The sequence below is a fragment of the Sebastes umbrosus genome, chromosome 9 (genome assembly GCF_015220745.1).
Source record: "Sebastes umbrosus isolate fSebUmb1 chromosome 9, fSebUmb1.pri, whole genome shotgun sequence".
NCBI classification, from domain to species: Eukaryota; Metazoa; Chordata; class Actinopteri; order Perciformes; family Sebastidae; genus Sebastes; species Sebastes umbrosus.
The window spans coordinates 25,404,762-25,430,503 of NC_051277.1; the positions used below are offsets into that span (position 1 = coordinate 25,404,762).

The window sequence follows — 25,742 nt, forward strand, 5'->3', positions numbered from 1 at the left end:
CTGCTGAAAAATGTTTCCAAAAGCAGGCAGAAAATGCCAAACTTCCACCATGAATATATTAATGAGTAAGCGATTACAGATAATGGATGGATGGAATTTATGTCACCTGAGCCTTTATTAGTTTACTCCAAATTTTACTTTTTTATATATTTTGTGATCTTTTTTGCCTGTTGCATGGGAACAAATTGTTTTAGATATTTGCTGCTGAAAAAGGTTACCAAAAGCAGGCAAAAAAAAAATACCAAACTTCCACCATGCATAAATATCAATGAGTCAGCATTCCAGCACAGGACAACAGGGCAGCCATATGGCATCACCTGAACCACTGATACCAGACGACCTCCTGACGAGAGAGAGCGAGCGAGAGAGAGAGACAGAGAGAGCGAGCCTTCTGCGCTCGTGTTTGTGTCTGTGGCCGGCGGTCTGTGCCACACCCCCTTCTCCTCGGTTGCGGTGGTATGATCCGGGTGAACGGCTGTTATAGCGGCACCGAGCCTCACCAGCAGCCAGCAGCAGCAGCAGCAACAGCAACAGCATCAACAACCCGTCAGCTTCCTCCGGGTTCAACTGCGGCTAAACACCACCGAGCACCGTGCTCTCCGTGTGACAGTCACACACAGCAACGCAACACAAGAGGAGCTGGCTCTCGTACAGCTTCCTGCAAGGAGCTCCATCCCTCTGCGCGCAAAAATCGTTTCGTCGTCCTCTATCGGCATTTTGAGAGCGAGCATCATCAGCATCAGCACCAGCACCAGCACCAGCACCGCCTCGACACCAGACCAGCAGCAGCAGCACATACACAGACAGAAACAGAGGTGTCTCATTCACAGCTTTTTTCTTTTTTAGCAGGAGCACCGCGTCCGCGTCTCAGTCCGATTTCTTTTTGCGCAGTCTTCATCTATTTGCAGGCTTTCTCATAGCGTGGAATCAGGACTAAAAGGAATGGCTTTACGTCGGAAAGGTAAGAGATACCGCTCAGTTCTGGCCTGGTAGTGGGCTCATTGTGGAGCTAAACGAGGCTCTGGTGCTGAGACAACGTGAGTTCACAGGAAATGCTTATTATCAGCTGTTCGGATGGTGATGTGGCCCATGCGTGTGCATGCGTGTGCATTTGTGTGCATGTGTGTGGATGCGGGGTTTTTTTGATAATGAAAATCAGTGCGCCTCCTTTGAAGTGTGTATAGGGATGCAGACTTTGTGTTGTGTGACAAGCAGTCTGAATAATGACAGTCCCAGGTATATAGTGGAGCTGCTGTGCTTCGTGTGTGTGTGTGTGTATGTGTGTGTGTGTGCATTTCGTTTTTGCACCGTTATTGCATTGCAGCCTTGAGTTGTTTTTGCTCCAGTTCTGGCTCGTCCACTCCATCTCCATCAGCACTAAGGTAGCCTAATGATGCCAACAGGGCCACCAGAGATCCAGGGGGTATAGATCTCTCTGACGCGAGCCTTCTGTCTTCCAACATGCCTACTGGGGGCCAGGGCTGTAGACATGCACCAGCACCAGCACCAGGTCCACATCAGGACACATTTCAACACTGTGTGTGACCTGCTTTTATTCTGCACATGTTATTCCCACACACCTCATACATGAACTTCTTACTGTACCTTTTTCTGGATGATGCTGTATAAGCTGGTGAAGCCATACAGCTTAAATTGACTAAATTATTGATATTTGTTTCCACATTGCTTAAAAAATGTGTGAGGGGGTGAAATAATTAACAGCAGCAAATGCATTTTGATAAATCATAATTATTGTGAAGGCAGGGAAAATTGCACCATGGATGGATATGCTCCGATAGATTCGAATTAGACCTCCACACTCCTCTCCTTCACAGTGGATTATAAATAATTGCTCGGAGTAAACCACTGAAGGCGCATTTCCAATAAATAAATAAGTAATGATGGAAAGCAAAACAAATAAATAAGAAATATTTCTGAGTAATTGTTTAAATATGTTCTTCCATTAAAGGAGAAACTCTCAGAAAGCATCCCATGCTTTTTTTTCCTGCATGGTTTGTTAATCTTTGCTTTACTCGACTACATAGGGAGTGGAATAGTATATCTTGCATTTTGAAAATGCAAATGCATTGTAATCAGAAACTGCAATTTGTCAATATGTCTAATACATAGATCTGATGCACTGGTAGCTCTCAGCAGCCACTGTGCACATCTTTCAGTATTGATGTTTGGCTTGTTTCACCCATCAGGCATACCTGCATCTTACATATTATTATGATATCCCAAAACAGCTTTAGTTACAAGTCCATAGGCTTGTAACTAAAGCTGCTTTAATAATAATATGGTAGAACGCAGGTATACCTGATGGGATGCAGTGTGTTCTGTCCGTGTTGCATTGCGTGTCACTGCCTTACCTGGAGCTGCACCGGGCTTAATTCTTCCTTCCCCGGCCCTCGCGTTATTGTTAGTGATGATAAAAAATGAGCCGGCCTGTCTTTACTCTTTGTGATTAATACAGAGCATCTGTGCACGGGGGTTAGACGCCCACACACACACTCCTTCTTCACACTCTTTGTCACACACACACAAAATACACACTCACAGTCACAGGCATGCCGAAGAAGATGATGTAGATTCATGGGGGGCCCTGCTGGGGAGGTTGATGATTGTGATTCTACGTTCATTTCTCCCACTGTGCTGCTGCTGTACTGTAATGTTGATGACAGGGCCGGCTCTAGCCCTTTTGGTGCCCTAGGTGAAATTTGGATTTGGAGCCCCCCCACCCGCCGCACTAGGGTTAGGGTTAAACTCCCCAGAACCCAAACCCCAGCCCCGTAAACTGCAACACACATCAGACATCACATTGGTTTTAAGACAAAAATTACAAATTTTATTTTCATAAATAACTGTATTTATTATAGTATAAATAAACAATTGGTCCCTGATATTGTTGGCTTAAAAGTGTTTTAATTCATATTTTTTATTAACAAATATGTGCGGCCGGGCAGATGAAAAAGTGTGACATTACAGGAGTGAAAAGTGTATTTCTTTCTTTATTTCTTTATGTGTTCATTTGTTACTTCAATGCAGAAAATAAGGAAGGGCACCTACCGGCATTTTAATTTTTTAATTTTAATTTTTTAGAGGGCGACCAGCGCCCCCAAGAAGGTGGCGCCCTAGGCGACCGCCTATATGGCCTATGCCGGCGCAGGGTTGATGAGCTGTGTGTCATAGTTGGGGGGCTGCTCATACTATTGTCTGGTGAGTGTGTGTGTGTTGTCCACATCTGGATTTTTTTTGTAGGCCATGCAGGTCTGCTGAAATTATAATTTTTATTTTCAGAATTTTTTTTTTATCATGGTATAAATAAACAGTGTTTAGTTAGTTTCACTACAATTTACACTTTTATTAACAAATAAGTGCGGCCAAGCGTTACAGGGGAAAAAAGTATATTTCTTACTTTTTTTTCTTTATTTGTTCATTAATTACTTCAATGAAGAAAATAAGGAAAGGCGCCCAACGGCATTATTATTATTATTATTATTATCATTGTTATATATACAGAAGGTTGCGCTCCAGGCGGCTGCCTATATGGCCTATGCCTTTAGCCGCTGCAGGGTTGATGAGCTGTGTGTCGTAGCTTGGGGGCTGCTCATGCTATTTTTCTGGTGAAGTAAGTGTGTGTGTGTGTGTGTGTTGTCCACATGTGGATTTTTTTTAGGCCCTGCGGGTGTGCTGCGTCAGAGGCAAGGTGGTGATGATGAGCGGTGATTAAGTGCATATTTTAAATGGCACACCCATTATGGCAACGCCTTTCACAATTAAAGGACAGGTCTTTGAAATGAAATGTCACCTCGCCAATTATATGCTGCGCGCATGCCACTGATAAGGCATTGGCATTTCTGTCAGTCAACCAGGTAACTTCGTGACCATTCCATCAGTTATTCAGGTTTTTACGTTTGTGCCAACACGCCCCTCAGCACCAGTTAGTGGTCAGCGGTCTCTTTCAGCTGTTGCACACTCACACACACTTTTAATATTCAGACTTGTTGTTAGTGAGCGGGCGGTGCATATGGCGTTTTTTGTGGAAATCCGAAGAAGCTGCTCAGCTCCTTGGCTCGAAGCCCCCGTTATAATTTCAGTGCAACTTCCTGAGGCCTTCCTGGCGTTTTACTGTCAGCACATCCGGTTGTCCTGAGTCAAGAAACCACTAACAAAAAAAAGAATGTCCACTTGTGTCTTATAATTTGTGTTTTTCTGAGATTTGAGTGATATTGCGTGGCCTTTCGGTTAGCGCAGTAGCTGTGCGAGACAGCGGGGGAGTTCTTTTTGTTATCCAGCGCTGCATTATTTATGAATTTTCATTCCAGGAATGCAGTAGCCCCTGGCACTGTAATGCTCCTTTTCTCCCATGGAATCGCTCACACTCGCACTTCCCCTTGTGCCCCACAAGTTTTGCTGGCAAAACTAAATTTCCTTAATAAAATTGGGGGTCATGAATTAGTGAGAGGACAAACGCATCGGAGGTTGTTTGTAATATTGAGTGCAACACTTAGTGCTGCAGTCAGAGTTGAAGCTCGCAGGCGATGGGAGGCCCAGTGGGAGTTTTTATCCCTCCTTCCCCTCTTCTCTCTCTTTCTACATGTCCATCATATCGTAAGAATGTAATTGCTGGAAAAGCATAAAATGTGTCAGTGTTCGCCCCCCCCTGCTGATAATTTCGAAGTGAAAGAACCCGTGCCACTCGGATAATCACACTGCTGGACCACTAGTATTTCACGCACAAACACACACACACAGAGACACTTAGACATGTACAACTTCAAATATTTACCTTCTTGCTGCAATACTGCTCCGTTCTCGAGAGGAAATGTCCTGCAGTGCTAATTAGGGTTTCCTCTATTCATTCGGCTGTGGTCGGCCACTGCAGCGAGGAAATTGCCGGCGCTGCGATTGAAAAGAAGTGAAACACAAAAGCAATATAATATCACCAAATTACCCTATAAAAACCTCATATGGTAGTACAGGCCCAGTGTTTACAGTTGTGTTTACAATAAATGCACTTAGCACAGCAAAGCATTCTTGGCAACACAACACTGGTAATATGCAGTGAATATTATCAACAGCTTTGGTGCAGCATATGGCAATTATTCTTACAAAGTGATTGACAGAAAATTATAAATAGAACAGAAATAATTAACTCCTTCACAGACATAGCGTTTTAATTTGTGCACATATTTCATAACAAGTAGAATTTTTTTTTCCAAAGTAAGAGAATACTTTTTAAGATATGAATCTTTTGTCTGAAAACAAGATGTCTCCTGTTTGCTTTCTCTTATTTTTTTGTACCTTTATTCCACTATCATAAAAATATTTCTCCGTCAGCAGCAAGCTTTTTGTCTCCTTTGTGTTTATTTTTTCTCTCCATATGATAAAGAATCCAAATACAATACTGTTTATTTTGGTTGTTGAAACCAAAAGCGGGACCAAAAGAAGCAGAGAAAGGGACGGAAATAGTATCAAAACCAAAATCACCTTCAGTCACCGATGCTGAAGACAAACAAACACGCATACACACACACACACACACACACATACAGTAATACAGTATATGCTCGAGGCGTTCTTCTTTAAAGTATTTGGCTCTGTCTCAACCGGCGTCTCCAGCCTTCTATTCTCTCTTGTCTTCTTCCATTGGGCTATGGGGCAAGAGTCAGGAACTATGTACAGTTAGATAAGGAGCAGGGTGTTATGTGAGATTTGTATTGTGAAAAAATGCAATCAAAGGCTCCCTTCACTCTCCTCTACCTTCAACACCCCCACCCCCACCCCGCTTTCAGATTCTGGAGACAGAAGGATCAGAGCCGAGAGGCTTACTGGTCAAGCCCACTCTACTCCTCTCTTTAAAATATAAGATTAATTTGTCAAGACGAGTGTGTGTGTGTGTGTGTGTGAGGAGTGCTGATGGAGAACACCTAGGTACAGTAGAGGGCTGAGAGAGAAGAGCTGATTGAAGCATATGGTCATTTTTGATTTTTAGTATATATAGGGCTGCAATTAACAGTTATTTTCGTCATCGATTAATCTACCGAATATTTTCTCAATATGTTGCAGGGCTGCTGGGTTATGGCAAAAATCATAATCATGATTATTTTGGGCTATAGTGAGATCACGATTATTTAACATGATTACTCATTGACTTTGGAAACATCATGCCTTTAGAAAGAACATTTTGTAACCTACATTTTAAAGTTAAAATTAGGGCTGTCAATCGATTAAAATATTTAATTGTAATCGCAAATTAATCACACATTTTTTATCTGTTCAAAATGTAACTTAAAGGGAGAATTGTCAAGTATTTAATTCTCTTATCAACATGGGAGTGGACTAATATTCTTGCTTTATGCAAATGTATATATATATTTATTACTGGAAATCATCTAACAACACACAACAATGACAAATATTGTCCAGAACACAGGTACTGCATTTAGCATAAAAAATATGCTCATATCATAACATGGCAAACTGCAGCCCAACAGGCAACAACAGCTGTCAGTGTGTCAGTGTGCTGACTTGACTTTGACTTGCCCCAAACTGCATGTGATTATCATAAAGTGGGCATGTCTGTGTAAAGGGGAGACTCGTGGGTACCCATAGAACCCATTTTATTCACATATCTAGAGGTCAGAGGTCAAGGGACCCCTTTGAAAATTCACTCTCGCTTGCTACAACCTAAAAATTGCCAGTTGTGTTAAAGAAATGAGTATCATTAAAACAAATGTGCGTTATTATCTAGTTAACTTTGACAGCCCTGGTTAAAATGCATCAATCTGGTGCAAAATTAAGAGGCTAGATCTATGAGAACTTTGCGCTCCAGTGAACAATTTAATCATAAAAACATTGGTCGTAAAGATATGAATGGTGATGACACAGCAAAAAAAAGTTACACCCAGACCGAGACAAGGTCACGGTTTCAAGACGGGTCAGGTGGGTTGCCGACATTTCCGCACTGAGGACAGTCCGTCCCGGTTGACAGTCATGCTGGGAGCTGCAGTGATAGAGGGCAAGCAAGCACTAAGTGGCAAGGTCCGGGCGAGGGGTGGTGTAAAGCGCTATCTTCACCCTGGGCCTTTCCTTCACCCACAGCCGGTAATACGCCCGCCGAGGAGGCCGACCCTTGCCCGCCAATCGGGGCTAAAACGCACCGCTGTAAAGGAAATGGATTTATGGGCGCTGGATTTACAACACAACAAAACGAGAGTGTCATTGAGAAACAGAGAAATAAGCACAATAATCTTTTTATGCTGATTATCTTGTTTTCATAATCGTTGGAAGCCAAAATCGGATTTAAACGAAATTTGATTAATTTCACAGGCCTAATATGTTGATTGATTGTTTGGTTAAAAAAATGTCCATCTCAAGTTCCCACAGTCCAAGGTGATGTCAAATGTCCTGTTTTGTTCGACCAACAGTCCAAAACCCAAAGATATTCAATAAACAATCTTAGAATTAGGGCTGTGTATTGGTAAGAATCTGGCGAGACAATACGTATCATAATACAGGAGTTACGATTCAGTATAACGCGGTATATTGTGATACTCTAAGCAAGGTGATATATGCAGATTTTTTAAAATTAATGTCAGGAAGTGTGTCATATTATAAAGAACACACCATCACAGGCATAAAAGCAGAGTAAAAATAAATTAACGTTTTTATACAATCAGTTGGATCTGCATTTGCATTTCACAGTCCCTGTAACATCCAACATCACAGCACTACTTTGAGAGGGCACATACACCGAGAGGGAGCATCTCTTAGCAAATGAAATAAAGTATTGACAGAATGAATCTTTAAAGGTAAACTATTTATTAAAAATGAATACAGTATTTTTTAGAATCAATACAGTATCACAACATAATATCGCGATACTCGATATTTTCTTACACCCCTATGTAGAAAATTAAGAAAACCAGATAATATTCACAATTGAGAAGCTGGAATGTATCTCACTTATGTTTGAAAAATTACTTAATTTTTAAAACATTTTGAAATTTGTTGCAACTTAATTTTTTATCTGTTGACTAAAAACGCTGCAGCTCTAATTAAGTATATTGCAAGATGTTTCTTTTATTTTGTCCACCTCTTTAAACTTTCTTCACTTCATAAAGGTTATTTTTGTTCTGTTGGATTGTGGTACTGTACGGGTGTTCAATTTATTTTGTCCACCCCCCTATGTATACAGTGTATACACATAAACTATATGCACTAATATCTAAGCAGACACACACACACAGAGAAAGCCGATGCACACCTACAGGGACACATTTCTCACCGTGAACCTTTTTATTAATCAAGTCAGTGGACAACTTCAGAAGAAGAAAAATCAATTTTTGTTTCTTCCCCAATTTATTACCACATAAATTGTCCTTCACTTCAACGTATACGTCTTTGGTGTAGGTGTCAAAATAATTAAGTTGAAATCCATTATATTTGCGTTGATTTGATCCTGCTGTTGTTGACACGGGGGACAAATGGGAGTCGGCGACGGCCAGGTTTTACACTGACGAGATGTACAGTGGCGTTTCACCTTCACTTAAATCAATATGCAAACCTCATTAGGGAGGGATTCTATCAAAATATATCAAATATTCAGAAAACGTTGTTGCACATCATTAACATTCAAACAACTTTAGTGGTAACAAAGTGAAGCGAGATGACCACACCGGCTACATATTAGCCTACAATGGAACAACACATTCTACACCTTCACCTGCACCTTAAGACCATGATAAATACCTCGATATGAATAATGTGTAGCAGCTTTGTTGCGTGCCTATTAAGTGATTTATTTAGCAACATAAAACACAGTGATGGTATACTGTACATCTCCCCTCTAAACGAGTTCATCTATTTCCTGCTGACTGGTAAATAGCCTCATGTGTATCATCAGTAATATTCATAGCTCTACTTTCTAGATGATCATGAATTATTAACTCATAGAAAAGATGAATAGCTCCAAAACGGTGCTTGATGTGTCTCTGCTGGAAGCCATGTTTTAAACAATACAATACAGTATGGTACAGTACAATCCAGTTCAATATGTTCCTCGGCGCGTCGCGGGGGGAGTCGTTTTTGTTGTTAAAGGTTTAATTTCCAGAATGAGTCCTGATCCACCGTGAACTCTGGGATGCGTTTCAAGTATCGTCGTCCCGATTTGAATTCTAACTGTAGAGGTGCATATTCTCAGCCAAAATGTCAAGCCAAACCTGCACAAAGAAAAGTGACTCGAGCAAAGAAATACCAAACATCTACTCCAAGAACATCATGGCGGCAATGTGTGGAGGTGTAAAGAGAAATGGATGCGGCGTTGGCGGTGGGCTCACATTCATTCCTATGAGAGTTGCTCATTGGCGCATGATGCCAAAATGGTTCGACTTTCCTTTAACCGTGTCTCCCAGCCCTCGGTCTAGGGCTCATTCACATGAACGGTTATTCGATTCGGCAACTTTTAGGACCTAATGATGTAAATAAGAAGTGTTTCAAGTGTTTCTACTGGGAAGTTGATTTACCTAAAAAAAAATATCTGCCAAGTAACAGACGTCTCTTTCCCAAAGAAAGTCTATGGGAAAAAGTATTTTTAGGCCCGACGGTGTCACGTGATGGACATGGACGTTGTAATTCGTCTGTTGGCCGCTGCGAAAATTTGCTTCAAAACCTGGCGCTCTTCCTGGGGGCTTCCTGTGCAGCCATTTTTCAAGTATAGCAGTGTTGTCTCCAGATGTAACAATCCTGAACTCCCAAATTTTATAAATTTTATAGCACGCGCTGCATGTCATCCCGACCCTGATGTGCCTTGGAAAGGAATTGCTTGGAAAATTCACATTTTGTTCTCTTTAAGACGACACAATCATTCATCTGACAAGCTGCAAAATGAGAACTGCATATTGTTGAGTGAACACGCCCAATGCAGTTTTGCCTTGCAAATTCAGAAAAAGAAGAGGCTGCAATGGAAAATATGATACGGGATGGATGAAAAACAAAAACACGGTATATGATATTGAAGAGAAAAGGGGCTCAAAGTGACTCCCTGCCATTTCCTAACTGCAAACCCATTTTACAGTATGAGCTATTGATTTCAAGCTTTGTTTATTTGTTGTCTAGAAAACTGTGGCTCCTCTTTTCACTGATATGCATCTCACACACGCAAGAGGCAAAACCCTCTGGGCTGAAAACGTCGCTTCGATTTCTAACAACCATGCAACTTGCTGAATGTTTGAATTCCCTATATATTCCTCAGAGAACGCGGTTAACCAAACTCTATGTGGCATAACATTGAGGTGCGTTTATGTGCTCCTATACACTGAATAGGCACCGCAGTTTATTCCCCGAGCTGCTCCTCTCTTTGTCGAGAAGCATCTTTCCCATGCGATGTTCCTGAATGCCGTCCGTGTCCTCAGAACTGCGAGAGGCCAGGGGAATCAGAGAGGAGGTGAGGGTTGAGAACGGATCTGAGGAGCCGTGGGGAGCACTCAGGACTGCACAAAAATCCCCTCACACTCCTGGGCTTTTCCACATGACAAGCGTCACATTGCAACGGTGTAGATGGAAGATTAGCCCACTTAGCATTCAGAAATCAATCTGCAATGCATGCTCAACAGCTACTAGTAGATCTTTTCAGCTACTCCTCTGCAGGGCTAATGCTCTTTACTCACTCATCTCTCCGTAATCAACAACTTAATAAAGGAGACGCGCAAGGAAATACTTTCTAATCGCCAAATCCAATTTCTGCAATCAATGCCATTGATTTAACAATTAATTTTGCATCTTTAATGTCGCCGCTTTGCCTTGCTTTGGGTTGTTTAGCGGTCAAATGCATTATTGAAAGAGGCTTTTTTCCGAGCAGTGGCTGACGCGGAGAGCTTAAGAGGTTGTCAGTCTTGATGTAAAGCTTTATTTGCAAAGCGAGTTAGTGTGAACAGCCTTTTAGTCCTGTGAGGAGGACAGTGACATGTATTTATCTTGCGCGGGAGGAGGAATATCAAATGTGTTGAATAAGGCTTTGTCCTGTCAGGAATATTGATTAAGTGGTTTTGGGTGGTGTCTCTTGCTCCTTGTGTGTGTGTGTATTTGTAGTCAAATGCCTGCTTGCCCCCTGCAAGTGAACGTGGTGTTGTGCACACACACAAAAGCATGTGTGCCGTTGCATATGCTCGTCCTTTTTGTGTTTTTTTTGTTTACTCCTCGGCCTTGTGGGGAATCAGCAGAGGGGCTTTAGATCAGAGAGGAGTAGAAGTGAATATCATGAAAAGAAAGTCTGGTAAGAAGCAGTGGGGGAAAAAAAAGGGTATACCTTAGTTGAGATCTAAAAGAAAGAAGTTTTAACTGTAGTCAAGATATAAAGAAACGGCCTTTGAAAAGTTAAAGCGTAGCTACTCCCTCGCTCTAGGCCACATTCAGAGGGCATGAATAGTGTAGGACCTTATGGATTTCATCATGCCGCTCAGGCATGCAGCGTCGACGTGGGATTTGGACTCATGTCAGATATAAATAGTCCAACGTTCCAGGATGGTTTCCCCGGCTCCTGACAGCTCCTGACAAGAACCGATCTGCTCTGCGAGTGGACACACACGCGCCTTTTTCCTTCTGCTTCTTGGTCACGCTCTCATTCCCGACACCCAGACTCGCCTGTGTCACCCGTGTGGCTCGCTTTGTACATACAAGCGTTAACCTTGGGTGCTAAGGTGTGAGGAATAATGGAGCTATAGGGTATAGCGCACCGGAGGCTGAATGGCAAAGAGAAAAGCAGAGAAACAGCGAGCAACACATTCTTTACTGTAAAGGCCAGTATAGAGCGTGTTGATCCTCTATGGCGAGTGGGTGTTCAAGTGTGTTGTTTGCCGGTTTAGTGTGAATTGCTATAAGTGTGTGTGGGCGCACGGGGGCAGTCAGTGTGGGTCCGTCTGTGTGGCTGATTGTCAGTGTGTGTTTCATCTTTGAATCTTGTCGGGGATACTGTATAGAGAGGTCCAGGCTTGTGTGTGTGTGTGTGTGTGTGTGTGTGCGTGTGGGTTTACACTACAGTATGTGTTGTTCTGGTAAACTCGGCATTAGCGGCGAGAGATTTCAGGCTTGGTCAGCTGTGAAAGCACGGCTACGTGACGAGAGTGCTGCTGCCGCGCTGCCCACAGATAGCTAGCCCTTATCCACTAATTAAAACCCTCTATCACTCGCATGTCTCACTTGGCAATCTGTCCATCCTTCAATTCCCCCATTTTCACTGTGAAATCTCTCCATCTCTCATTATCTATCCATCACTCTCTTTATCCTCATTCATCCCTCCCTCACTCCCTCCCTCCCTCCCTCCTCTCGGCGCCCGCTGAGGGCTCCCGGTGGGCGCTGTACTGTTTTGTTGTGTTTCGGGTGGTTTAGGTATAACAGGGTCCTGTGGGTCCTTCAGGGCCTCTCATCTGAGGCGTCCCTGTCTTACGCCTGAGGAGCTATGGCGATGCTAACGAATAGAACAGATAGCTTTTTAAGCCCCCCCTATCTTTTCACACACACAAACACATACACATATATATATATATACACACACACTCCAGGAGAGGCATCGCTCTCTGGCAGCTCACTGTTTACTCCCGCAGGACCTGTAGCCTGGATCTGCATTCGCAGCTACAGACTGCTGCGCCTCGATTCCTTCTGATGATTAAGCCATCATAATGGTAGACAAAATGAAAACCTGCTGCAAACAACAACACCACGACTTCACTTTCAGAGCATCTGCCGGCGACGACAGTTCACGCTTTAGAATGAATACATTCTTCCCATCGTCATTCCCGTGGCTTGCGAGGTCTGTTTAGCGAGCGGGATTAGCTCGCCCTCTGTGCAAACAAGCTTCTTGGAATATGTGTAAAGGCCAGAGCTAACAAAGATAGTAGCTTTCCCACTCACTGGGGGTCTCCAGGCTGTTATGAAAATAAGACCTTCTCTGCATGGCGGAAATGTATTTGTAATCCTGGAACTATACAGTACCAATAATCAGAGGAGTTAATATTGTTGGATGGCACTCTGCTCTCCCCGTCCTCCTTGTTTATTTACCGATGTGAAACTCAATTTCTTCTGCCACCGCTCGCCTGCCTGCCCCCCAACCCACTCTCTCTCTCTCTCTCTCTTTGCCTCTCTCTATTTTTCCATTTTGCATTCTCTCCCTCTTCCTGCTCGTCATGATTTGCAGCACATTCATTTGAGCTTGGAAAGTGTAAATCGGTTTTGACTCGTCCTCATGGTCCTTGCCTTTACACATGACCGTCTCCTCCGCCCGTTGCTGTTTGTGTTGTTGTTGTTGTCGGACATCTCAGGGGCCCCGCCCCTCTGGAGATGACTTGGAGCGTAAATCCTGTTTAAAAGCAACTGTGTGTGTGTGTATGCGAGCCTCTATCACTTCTCTAAGCAGATTTGCAAAAGAAAAAAAAAGCAGCCCACTGGTCTGCTTGCACTGTTTGAGCAAATGGATGGATCGGACGGGGATCAAGTGGGTGAAGAGTCCCATTAGATATTATTGCGACTGTGTAGCCACGGATTATCACTCCACACACACATACTGGTTGCATGTGTGTGTGAAAGAGAACGTGATAAGAGATAGAAAGAAGCGGGTTAGCAGGGGAAGAAGGGGGGGGGGGTGGAGTGACGATTTAATGCGATGCATGTGTTTCAGTCAGTGTTGTCACTTTGTGTTAATTTTAAACTGAGCAGAGAATAGTCCTTTACACACCGATGAATTATGGATTAGAATTAAATTTGATATAAAAGCACACAATACCACACATATACATGCATTGTCACTGTAAACAACTACTCACTGTTGTGTAAACAAACTCACATGAGATGCATTTCACATTTTCACCTGTATCTAGGAACAGCTTTTATTGTGTTGCTGTATTTAGTGACAGCAGTCTATCAATAAGTAAGCATTCCACTGCAGTACACATGCAGAACTGTATTGTGGTTGGTTGAATTGCATAAATCATTGAAGTCTATGAATTTTACATACTTTAGTCTTGCATAGAGACGATTAAGATCGGTTGTTATTCGCTGACAGCACGGTGATGCAATCAGTCAAGCACTTAGTTAGCTTTGCTAAGGGATGCCTCGGTGCACTGTGTGGCCCCGTGCTCTACACGTACATCAAAAAATGATGAGCGAGATGATACAAATCTTGTAGTGAAGGTTTTGAGAAGATTCCGGTATTAAAAATTAACTCTAGCGTGATGCTACTTATTCCGACGTCATGGGGCCTTTCCGGGGCCGTCCTTGTGTGTGTGTGTTTTCTATGAATAGCAACCCATAGCGAGCCTATGGCGCCCGCCACGCCCCGAGGTGGTCGTTCCTCGATCGCAAATCTAGACTAGTGTTGTGCTCAGGTGGCACATGCTGACTTGTCCTACACAACGCCCATGTGCCTTGTTTGATGTGAGCTCGGCTCTAGGAAACAACCTCCAGATTTTGACATCAAAACCGAGAATCAAACCCCCTAATGGGCACCCCACTGTGGGCTAGAATTAGCGAGAATAACCCCCGCCAGCAGGCTTACTTCTCTAAATGCAGGGGCCTCGGAGGACGAGGTGGAGGGTGTAGAGCGTGCAAGGTAGGGGCGAGGATGAGAGGGAAGGAGGAGGTGGACTTGTACAAGAAAGAGGGGAAGGGGATTAACAGGAGAGAGGTGTGTTTTAAAGAAAACAAGACATTTGTACACGTCGATATACTAGCAGGACTACATGCACTACTAAGCAAAATGTTCGCTAGACCGGCCTGTGCGTGTGCACACACAGGACGGTTGGGGAACAAGACGGCGCGCCCACGTGCAGGATTGCATGCTTTCATTCTCGCGTGTAAGCGTGTGACAGACATAAAACGGGACAGAGAGCCTCTGTAGAGACAGACAGCAGTCAGTGCCTGCAGCAAGCTCAGAGCTCACAGGGTAATGTATACTCGCTCCTCGCCGTACCAGAGAGAAGGTGACACCAGTCAATCCCATTCTGACAGGGCAGCTGAGATAATAGCGGGCTTTGATTCCTTGCAATAACTCCTGCCAATCAAAATGAAAGGCATCGTGATTGCAGGGAAACCACAAGTGTGTGCGTGTGTGTGTGTGTGTGTGTGTGTGTGTGTGAGACGCAGGAGCTTACAGTATGCTACAGTACTGCTCGGGTAATTGCATGCAAAACGTGGGTATGTATTTTAAAGGTTTTCTTGAGAGATGGATGCAAGGAGAGATGAGTGCAGAGCTCTTACGGATCATCTGCGCTATGATAATGTCTGCAGGGGGGTGTGAGAGATGAACGTGCGAGCGACTTGGCCCATTTTTTTGACTGTTTGCTGTCAGGGGTCGGCGGGTGGTCTGTGCGTACGTGCGTGCATGCAAACCCGTCCGTGCACGTGCATGCAAGCGGGGGGAACGGGGAGGGTGAGCGCAAGGCTAGGGGAAGGAGTCTTTCAGGTGGAATAAAAGCATTACTGCAGTGGTAGAAAGGTCAGCTGTAAACTTGTATCAGACTGGTGGTGATCACCCCGTGCTGCAGATCTCTGAGGTATTGAGCAGGCACGCTCTAATGGCTTTGATATATGGACTACAGGACTCCCTGAAGAGGTCAATACCATAGCACTTTGTCTCTATGAGCAATGACCCTCTCAAGCTCCATTTAGAAGCTTTATATCTGCAGAAAATAGGCTGGAAAGGCCTCGGGCAGGGCACGGCGAAAGAGAACTAATATGAATGAAGTATTTTCTAATCACTTCTTGTGTGCTCCGATCGGTGTCCCAATCAATCATTAGTTATGGCGGTATAAGCATATTGCACCGGGCGTTATCAGAAATAGATTTTTGATGTGGTTGAAAGAAAGAACAAGAGAATCTGAGCTGAGTAGAGCTGATTTATCATTACTCTATTTGGAAGTGCAACGACACTTTAAAAGGACTGGAGTCTATTAGTGTTTCATCGTTACTTCGGGATCTGGTGAGTCACAGTTGTTTAATGAGAGTGACAGACGTGGGGCTCGGCTACAAATTTGTTGATTAATCCGCGACTTGTCAATGGTTGTCTGTAAAAGAGAGATAAAGCCAACAAGTAGCTGGAGAAAACCACAAGTGACAGAACGGAGAGCTGTACTTGATTTTGGACAATTTCTCTTCAAACACATCCGGACGTACAGTAATGGCCACCATCGCGGTCCCTTCAGAGCGTATTGATTTGGAGCTAACCTTTGGTGTGAAATATGAAAGAAGCCAAATACTGTTTATGAATGTCCGCTGTAATTGGAATGAGCAGATGTTGCAGTATTGCTCCGCTGTGTTCAATAACAGACTTTCTTGTGCTATTTTTCTCCTCTTTCCCCTGTTTCCCTTCATTTTCCTCCACTGGCCCATCCTTCTTCCTCGCCGCTGTCCTTTCCCTGCCTCCCTCACTACTTTACCCTTCCCCTCCTTCGTCTTTCTCACCTCCAGACTCTGTGCTCTGTGCTGTGGCTGCGCTGAGTGACTAAGTGGAGCCCCTACGAGCCATGGAGGAGATGGACAGCAAACCCTACCAGCCGTTGTCTAAGGGGCGCCATGAGATGGAGATGTCCTACACCAGCTCATCTGACGAGAGCGAGGACGGCCGTGCCCACCACCGCTCCTACACCTCGCGCGAAACCCTGCCCGACTACACGCACGAGCTGCGCCTCACCCTCGGATCGCACCGGGAAAGACAGAGCAGCTACACCCAACCCCAGCCAGGTACCACCACCACCCTCAGGGCGAGCTTATAGGCTGAATGTGTTTACCTGTAAATATGCACCCACAGGTGCACAGATACTGTATACATACACACACACACACACACACAAATGGATTCTGGCACACATATGGTGGACACACACAAAGACGCGCACACTGAGGTCTTTAAAAGGGCCTATGTGAATTACCTATTACAGTCCACAATGAGCCAGAAGGACAGTCGGAGGCAGCCAATTACCTCTTCTCCGCGGAGGTGATATTTCTCTCACACAGCTAAACTAGGTCAACCCCAAACCTCTCTGGCCTCACCTGGGGTGGAACACCACCCTTCATCACACACACACACTTACAGACACAGACGTGTGCGAACATAGGCACACACACTGCAGACGCACGTTGACACATACACACCGAAAAGTTCCTCCCTGCCGGTGACGGGAGGAGAAATGGGCCAGCGCGTGCTGTGATGGATGGCCTTTATGCAGGTCATGTGTGGTGTTAAAAGAGAAGCCGCACCTCATCAGGACAACGCCGCTGTGCAGGGTTCACAGTGATCAATAGTTAGTCTCTCCGCTACCCCAACCTCCTGCTACTGTGCAACTCCTACCCACCATGCTAACAAGCAACATTAGCCATTCACAACAGTTGCAACTCCTGACAAGCGGGCCGCTCCGGGGACTCCGTGGTTTGAATGCCACTTTCTATGGATTTTACCGTATTGTTCGCCACTCGGCGCTCCGTCGATGGCCATTAGTCATCGTCATGTCTTTCGCAACATCGCGGTGTCAAAGATCACTTGCCTTTTTTCAGCAGTTACGGCTTTTCTGTTTCCATAACAAACAACATCCCCTGCCTTCAGTGTCATATGGTAAGGTGCAGAAGACCCCCCAAAGCAGCCTTTGAAATGTCAATGGCAGCCGGTTCTGCGAAGCACATCTGTTCATCTTTGGGCAACAGAGTTATATATAGCATACCCTACCTAAGTAACCAACTGTTAAGGGGGGACATCGCCTCCAGTGACGTTTTTAATGGATTACGGTGTTCCTGACAAAGATCAGCCAATTCCCCACCCATGTTCTTCATATTTTCCTTCATCTTTTAAACTGCCACATCTTGCCCTCTCCTCCTTCCCTTTCCTTCCTTCTCTTCACCCAGCTGTTCATTTTCCCTAATATTACACATTCCTCTCTGCCCATTTAATCCCACATCACCTCTTAGCGCTTATTGCCCCTGTATCCACCCAATGTCTCTCTTTATTAGAAAGATAGCCTACTATTGATAGGTGTATAGATGTATATATAAATCTACCGCTCCATGGTCATTCTTCAGCACATAACACAGCTAACCACAAGAATTAGTTCTTGTTTGCCTTTTAATTAAAGGGACTGTTTGTAACTTCTTACACGTATAAATCACCCGGGTCGGTTTCCCATGCGCGCTCGCATATGCAAGCTCGCGTGTGGCTACGCTGTTCAGACTCTGACTCCAACACAAACTACACGGAAGCACCAAAACCTCAAAGTTATATCTAGTGAAGCCCGTCTTGTTGGCCACGGTCGGAGGACGCGCGGGAGATCGTAGCTTTGGTCTCCAGGGCTGGAGTCTCTGCGGTACCCTGCTCCTCTGCCTTCACTCACAGCTCGCTCCACCTCACGTTCATGTGCGCACACTCCACACTGCAGAAGACTTCGTAGCTCTGAGAATATCTAGTAAATGTACAGTGGACGTTTGTGCAGAAATAAATGCTGCAGCTCCTCCAGACCAACAGAGGTTTCCCGTGTCTTGTGAAGTGACGGGGCTCCGCAGCGAGAAACGTTATCGTCTTTGACCGGGTGCCCGTGTCTTCCCTTTTCCCTCCGACCACGGTCGGGAGGCTGAGGCAGGAAAAGCCAACACTAGGATCAGCATTGATTCATGGAGAGACCTTTGTCTGGTCAGCTAACATTACTGCCAAGCAGCTGAAATATAGAGTTATATTGTGGTTTTAGCTGACGTGTGTCGCCTCACTGTTTTGAGCGATGCTCGTTCATGTCTATTTAGAGAGAGCACAGAGTCTCAGGTGTTGCCAGGGAAATGGAAGTATGGCTTGTGAAAGAAAAACGTTAGATTTTCGTAGCAAAACGCATGCAAATTCAAATTAATGGTCTTTTTCTGTGGCAAGCGACCAGGTTATAAACAGGATAATGCCCTTTGAGGTGTCCATATTCAGGTATCAGTAAGCACAAGGGCATAGGTTTGCAGATGGTGGCCACACAATATAGTAAGAAAAAATGCAACTACAATAACACCTTATCATGACATTAATTATAATGCCTTCCAAAAAAAAAGAAAAAGAATCACATTTTATTTTATTAGATGATTATTAGTAGGATGTAAAAATAGCACCACCCTGAACTGGCTTATTGGCTTATCTTTTTAGGAAAATGTTAAAACAAAATGTAATTGTTTTTAATTATTATTATTATTATTATTATTATTATTATTATTTTACCTGTAAAAGATGCAGGATGTTAATATTTCTTAAACTCAGATTCATGTCAGTTCTTCCTGTCAGGCTGGTATGGCCACGACTACCTCGACCAATCACAGGGTAGGGCAGCTTAAACGTAGCCTGAGATCAATAGTGTTGATTATAAAAAATTGCTGAGAGTGCACGATAAAAATAAGGACAAAAATGAGCTGCTGGGCCTCCATTAACCTCACCCCAATAAGTCCTGTTTTTCTATGTCAGAATACTGCCTGGCGTTAGATTGGCTGTGTGTTAATTTGATTTAACACATTAATTTAGGAATATTCAACACATGAGCACAAAACTGACAGAAAGTGTCAGTTGATATTGTGTGATAATTAAATTAGCACAAACTATTTGACATACAGTTTCGGGGCTCCTGTAAGTTTGGAGCCCTGGAGGCAGTCGCTTGCTTTGCTCGCTTGGTAATCAAGTCTCGGTGAAGCGGTGGAAATTCTACCAATGGGTAATTTAGATGTGTTTGTCTTCCATTATATCCAGAACTGCAGAACAGTGAAATTATGACCCAGACTGTTTTGGCAGCTATTCTGACTTTTGCTTATGACAAGTACTTACAACATCGGGTGAAAGTAGTGTTAAATATATAAATAGTAAATTTTTCTCTGAAGTGAGTCGGGAGCGGCTGACTGTAATGTCAGGAAATGGGAAGTTATTCAAAAAAATGATTGTCCCTCTAATCACCTGCTTAAATCTTTTCTTGTATTATAAATTTATTTCAAAAGAAAGTGGTTAGGCGGCCTTTCAGTTTACAGTCAATCCATGTTTCTCGTCACGGGGAAATGGCCTATTCGCTCCAGAATTGCCCTCTTGCAGCCAATTTGAGCTAAACAGTAGTGTGTAGTGGTGACCAATCTTGTGCCGGTTTAATTCCAGCAGAACAGTGTGCGAGCCACAGTTGGTCCTGACCCCATCAAACAGGCACAGCAGGACACATCGCTGGTCAATGGAGTGGTCAACATGACTGTGGCTCTTATTGAAACACTGCGGTTTGTGTTCAAAGGACCCGACCTAACACACATATTAACTGCACTAAGTGAGAAGGAGAGGAAGTCTTTCTGAGTTCTCAGAGGAGTCTATGCGGTGCCAGGCTGCAGTAGTATCTGATTTCAATTTACTCCATCTTTTTTTAAAAATTCCATCAGTTCCATCACTTCCACTTATACATTCTAAACAGAAAACTGAGGCGGCGAGGAAGAAAATTTACTCAACTGCCTCTGCAGGAGAGAAAAAAAAAGTAGAGCTCAATTGAATTGAATTGAATTGAAGTGTAACCAGAGGACTAACGCAGTATATCTGATGTTCTCAGATAACAGGTTGATGCTTGGGATTGGAGGGCGTTCTAATACCTGAAAGCATATGAAGCTCAATTTTTCCCTCAGTCTGAGTCAATATTAATAAGGTTTGATCTTTATCTGATCTCTTCACCCCACCAAGGAGAATATAGATGAGATCAGTGCTCTGTTTGAGCAGCAGTTCAATACATCTCGAGCTCGATAACACACATCAGGCCGCCCGAACAGGATATAGCTTCACCGCTAAGAAAAATCGAGGGTGGCATTTTGATTTTGGACGTCTGCTGCAAAACTTGTAATAAATGCTTGCTCAAATAACAGCCTGTCTCTTGACATAATTTGGGAGGTGTTCGGTGTTTGGCTTGTAAATGCCTGCCTCTAACAAACACCTGGTCAGCTTAGTAGCTGAAGCAAATAAAAACACATGCCAGCATTAGAGGCTTTACGGCTCTATGTCTGTGTGATCTCAATCTGCGTGTCTCTCCTCCTCCTCCTCCTCCTCCTCCTCCTCCTCTAGATTTAGACTTCTGCAAGGCTGGGCAGATGAGGAGCCCAGACTACCACATCCACCCACAGCAGCAACAGCAGCAGCAGCAGCATCAGGAGGACGAGGAGGAGGCGTTGTGCTCCGGGCCGGCTGCTCACGGCCACAGCCGCTACTCCCTGGGCGTGGGCTCGGACGTGGACACGGAGCCGGAAGTGGACCCGTCTCCCGCTCACGGCTTGCAGCACATGTGGATGCGCGGCCTGAAGTCCGAGCAGAGCTCTTGCCTGACGAGCCGCGCCAACTCCGCCCTGTCTCTCACCGACACTGAGCATGACAGGAAGTCCGAGCCGGACAACGGTGAGTGAAATGTCTTTCTTCTTACGCCGCAAAGGGGGATTGCCCGTCACTATGCCAAATGCCCAGGGGAGATTTAAGCTCAGCAGATACTTTGATGATTAATTTTTGTGCATGAAGTAGCATGAGGTCAGGCTACTTGTGTGTGACTGCATTTCAGTCAGTCTCATATTATTAAGAGAAAAATTTCTCATCAAGTAATGCAAAGAAAAACAACAACTCTTCAAGGTTCAAGTTACAGCCTCAGGCAATTACATGATTGAAACTTTTGAACTAATGCTAATGCTTAAGTTCCTCTCTCTTTGAAAGCTCTTTGATGTGACTAAATACAGAGAATGTGCTATTGGTTATTTAGTCTCAGAAGTGAGCTCGTATTGGAGGTGAACCTGGGGTTGACTGAGGATGGAGCCCAAGGAAAGTCCGGTGACGAACATCCGCGGCATATGGCTTGGAAAGGATTGAATATCCATTTGAAAGCTGAGGCAGATTTTGGTTTAAGGCTTGGAGGGAAAGGAATTGTAGGGGTCTACAGTACCCGACTGGCTGCCTGAGGGCAGCTGACAACCGCCTCTGTGGGAAGACTATTGCCTGGGAGGAAGGAGAAGTTGAGAGGCAGGAGGGGGGGGTGAAGACATGGGGCCAACTAGAGAAGAGTCTGGGATGGTGCCAGCTATCTGTCTTGCACTGCTGGGCCGGGCTCGGCTCCCCGCAGATGGAGAGTTAGTTAGAGGTGCACACAAACAAAGACAGAGCTCTCCAATCCATCCCCAAGGGCACTGTCTGTTTACGTGCCGCAGAAAAAAGGTGGAACGTATTGAGTGGCTGAGAAAAGGAAGGGTGATAGAGAGGGGGAGAAAAGAGAATTAGAGAGGGGAAGAATAAGAGACAGGGAGAGCAAAAAATGCTAATGAGCGAATAGAAATGGTAATGTAATGGTATAATTAGAATGAGAATAAAAGGGAACGAGTGGTTGAGGGTAAAACAGGTGAAGGAGAAGCTGGTTTCGAGTGAGCGTTAGACAAAGATGGTGGGAGAGGGAGAGACGTGGGGGAGAGAAGGATCAGCGAGCCAGAGGGAGTCAGAGGGTTTAGGATGTGCTTGTTTATGTTTGGGATGCACCCAGGGGTGCTGTTTAATGGCAGCCGAATTGGACATGGAGTCAGCCTCGTGCAAAAATCACAAGATGGAAGAGGAGAGAGTGAGGGAGTGGGAGTGCTTGCGGCATTACACAGTAATCAATTTGCGATGGCTGTGTGCATATGGACCAAAGTTATTACCATTTGAGATGAGGGACTCCATCTTTATCCAGGGTCAGAGTGAAAGCTGCAAAAAGGGGGGGAGGCAGATGGGCACGCGGCAGAGGAAACAGAAGCAAATGAGGACGGATGAAGTCATAGAAGTGAGAGGAGAGGATTTAAATGTTCAAAGCATTTGGCTTTACTGCTACAATGCACCAGGAAAGCTGGTTTATGTGTGGATTTCATATGTCACATGAAGAGCTGTAGCGTACGTCCTATATGGCTCTCCAAACCATGACACAATCTCTCAAGAACATGCTCTTCCTTTCGTCAAGTTTCACCCCTCTCTGTGTTTTCCTTTGCATTGGTATCTTTACTAGGCAACCTCCCCCCCCCCCGCCCTCTCCACCACCAACACCTCATTTATACTCATCCTCTCGCTGTCCATCTCCCTCTGACACGTGGCCAGAGGTGTCCATGCGTGGCATCCTCTAATAGGAAATGCATTATGGATGTCACATTTCTCTCCATCAGCACAACAAAGTCTCGCACGCCCCTCTGTTCCCAGTGATAATGAAAGTTAGAGACACTCGCAAAGAGATGTTGGCGTAAAAGGGGCTGAAATCAAAAAAGCTAACGTCCCTGCCAAAATGAAAGTGCATTTTAAGTCGGCCCGACCTTGCACTCCCTTTGTCTTCAGAGCTCGCCCCCTCCCAAACCCATTAATGATGTCAGCTTCAAACTGGCAGGAATCCTTTTGTTCCTGGTCTGATTGAAGCTGACAAGTCAATTTAGTCAGTGTGTGTGTGTGTTTGTGTGTGGATTTGAGTGTGAGAAAAATAGCGAGAGGGAGCGACAGATTAAGAAAGAGTAAAGGAGGAGTGAGAGATTCGGTTTGTGTGTGAAGCCACGTTCGTACAGATGTCTCTTTACTCTCTTTCATGTGTGTGTGTGTGTGTGTGTGATGGGTTGGTGGGGAGTGGTGGGGGGGGTGCATGTCCAACTGTGACACCTCCCTCGGGGAAGGCTGTAGGCGTTCTCGAGCACCAGCAGTCAGACCTGCTGACAAACTCAAGGAAACATCAACACCTGAATTGACGACAGTACACCGTTAGAACAGAGGAGATTGACAGTAGAAAGACAAAGTGTAGTTCAGCTAGAGTTTACTGCTGACACACACATACGCACACACACATAGGCTACACTATATGGCCAGAAGTATGTGGACAATCATATGTATATGTGAGGAGCTAGAGCTAGGAGGTGATTAGGCTTATTAGCATAAAGACTGGAGGAAGAGAGAAACCAGCTAGCCTCACTAGCAAGTTCTATCGTTTGTTTAATCCATACAATGACGTGAAACGTTAAGATGACAATTTGTGGTTTTAGAGGAAGTTACGTGGTGTTATAATATATGATATATTTATCTCTTTACAAACAACAGTTTATCCATCCGCCCAGCACCTCTGTGTAGCATAGGGTGACCATATTTTCAAACCGCCAACCCGGAACCCTTAAAGCTGAAGTAGGTGAGATTGGAGCAAATATTATATAATATGATATGATAACGGTCGCTATATCGTGACAGTAGTACGTGAAACAGGTAACCTGACAAAATTCATGTGCCTCTGTGTCCTCCGGTGCTCCTAACGGCATCTGCAAGATTTCAATTACCGAAGGAAAAAAAGCAGTAAGAGCGGATCTGCTGCTGCTGTCCAGCTGCTGTCTATGAGAGCCGGCTGTCAATCACTCGCAAACTCCGACCAAATGGTCAAACTAGGCCACGCTGATCAAATATGAATCAATATTATGTTACGTTAATGCCTATTTCTCACCTCAAATGTTTTCAGAATCATCTTGTAGTGTACTGTTTAGCTTTAAAATGAGAAAGTATGTGATGCCGCCGCCATTGTTAAATCTGGTGAAGGAACGCCAAGTTCTGGACCGGAGCACAGCCAATAGGAACGCTCTCTCAATAAAATGACCTGTGATTGGTCAAAGTCTCCCGTCACAGGCTAGATTTTCTAAAGCCTGAAAACAGAGCCATGAGGAGGAGCAGAAGTCTAGTTTTCTCTCAGAACACTTGAATTACAATATGCTGAAAGGTTTATATGGAATTTTTGCCCAAAAATATACTGCCTACTGCCACTTTAAGTGCACTGCACGTTCATGCACATGCACATTCATGCGCGCACGTGCATGCACTAATATGCATGCACCATAGGTGTTTTCATCAAGATGGCTAACTTGGTGCACCTGTGGCGCATTTGAGCACGGGGTGGGATCAGAAAAAAGGCATTATTATAAGGGGGTGCATTAGAGGCTGTGACAATCATGACTTATCACATTCACTACTTTCACCCCCTTTAATCACAGGGCTATCCCTTTCATGGCGCACTGACAGTTTGGGAGTCCTGTAGAGAGTTTACCTCAGAGGAAACTTATTGTGGACTACAGAAATTATTTTTCAACTTTAGTTTTGAACCACCAATCTCTAGCATATCATGTTGCTCGCCACAGGCTATTTTAATTAAAAATGTTGAGCTCAGACGACATTTTGGCCAGGATGGAGACATCGGGTGAAAGACGGACAGGAACGCACGGTCCTGAGGGAGTTATAAGCAGAGAGAAAAGTTTTGATTGATTTACAATTTTTCAGCTACATGCCTGTTGATGCGCAGAAGGAACTGTGTAGAGTAAATTAATCAAAACGACACGTTTGATGTGCGCAAAAGCACGGGGGGTTCTGTGGTTCAACAGTCTGATGCTGGTTGCAACAAAATGTAACCAGCGGATCTGCCGTGTCTGTGCGTAATTGTGGCTTGACAGCGTGCAACATCACTCTAGTTAGAGACAGCAGCAGGGTGCGCTGTGCTGGCTCTCTATATACTTATCTCATGTGCACAAATCAATTAATGAGTGGGACACAACATGATAAACGTCTATGTAAGTATAAGATTATTCATCATTATTTTAATTGTGGTGAAAACCGGCACAAGATGGTAGTGACTGTTGAAAACATTTGAGTGTTTTACAGATATTTGTAGGGACTCGGGACACCCAGCTTGAAACCGGGACGATCCCGGACAAACTGGAACGTCTGGCCA

At 44.4% G+C, this 25,742-nt stretch overlaps 1 protein-coding gene across 1 annotated transcript in view; it reads left to right on the forward strand.

The window, feature by feature from the left end:
• The first annotated feature begins 380 nt into the window (after positions 1-380).
• tenm1 (teneurin transmembrane protein 1) overlaps positions 381-25,742 on the forward strand; it is a 215,412-nt gene continuing 190,050 nt past the window's right edge. Inside the window, exons 1-3 of the mRNA XM_037779353.1 lie at positions 381-961; positions 16,462-16,734; positions 21,074-21,400. Coding sequence (XP_037635281.1) covers positions 16,518-16,734; positions 21,074-21,400 — 544 coding nt within the window. The 5' untranslated portion in view covers positions 381-961; positions 16,462-16,517. The remainder of the gene's footprint in view (positions 962-16,461; positions 16,735-21,073; positions 21,401-25,742) is intronic.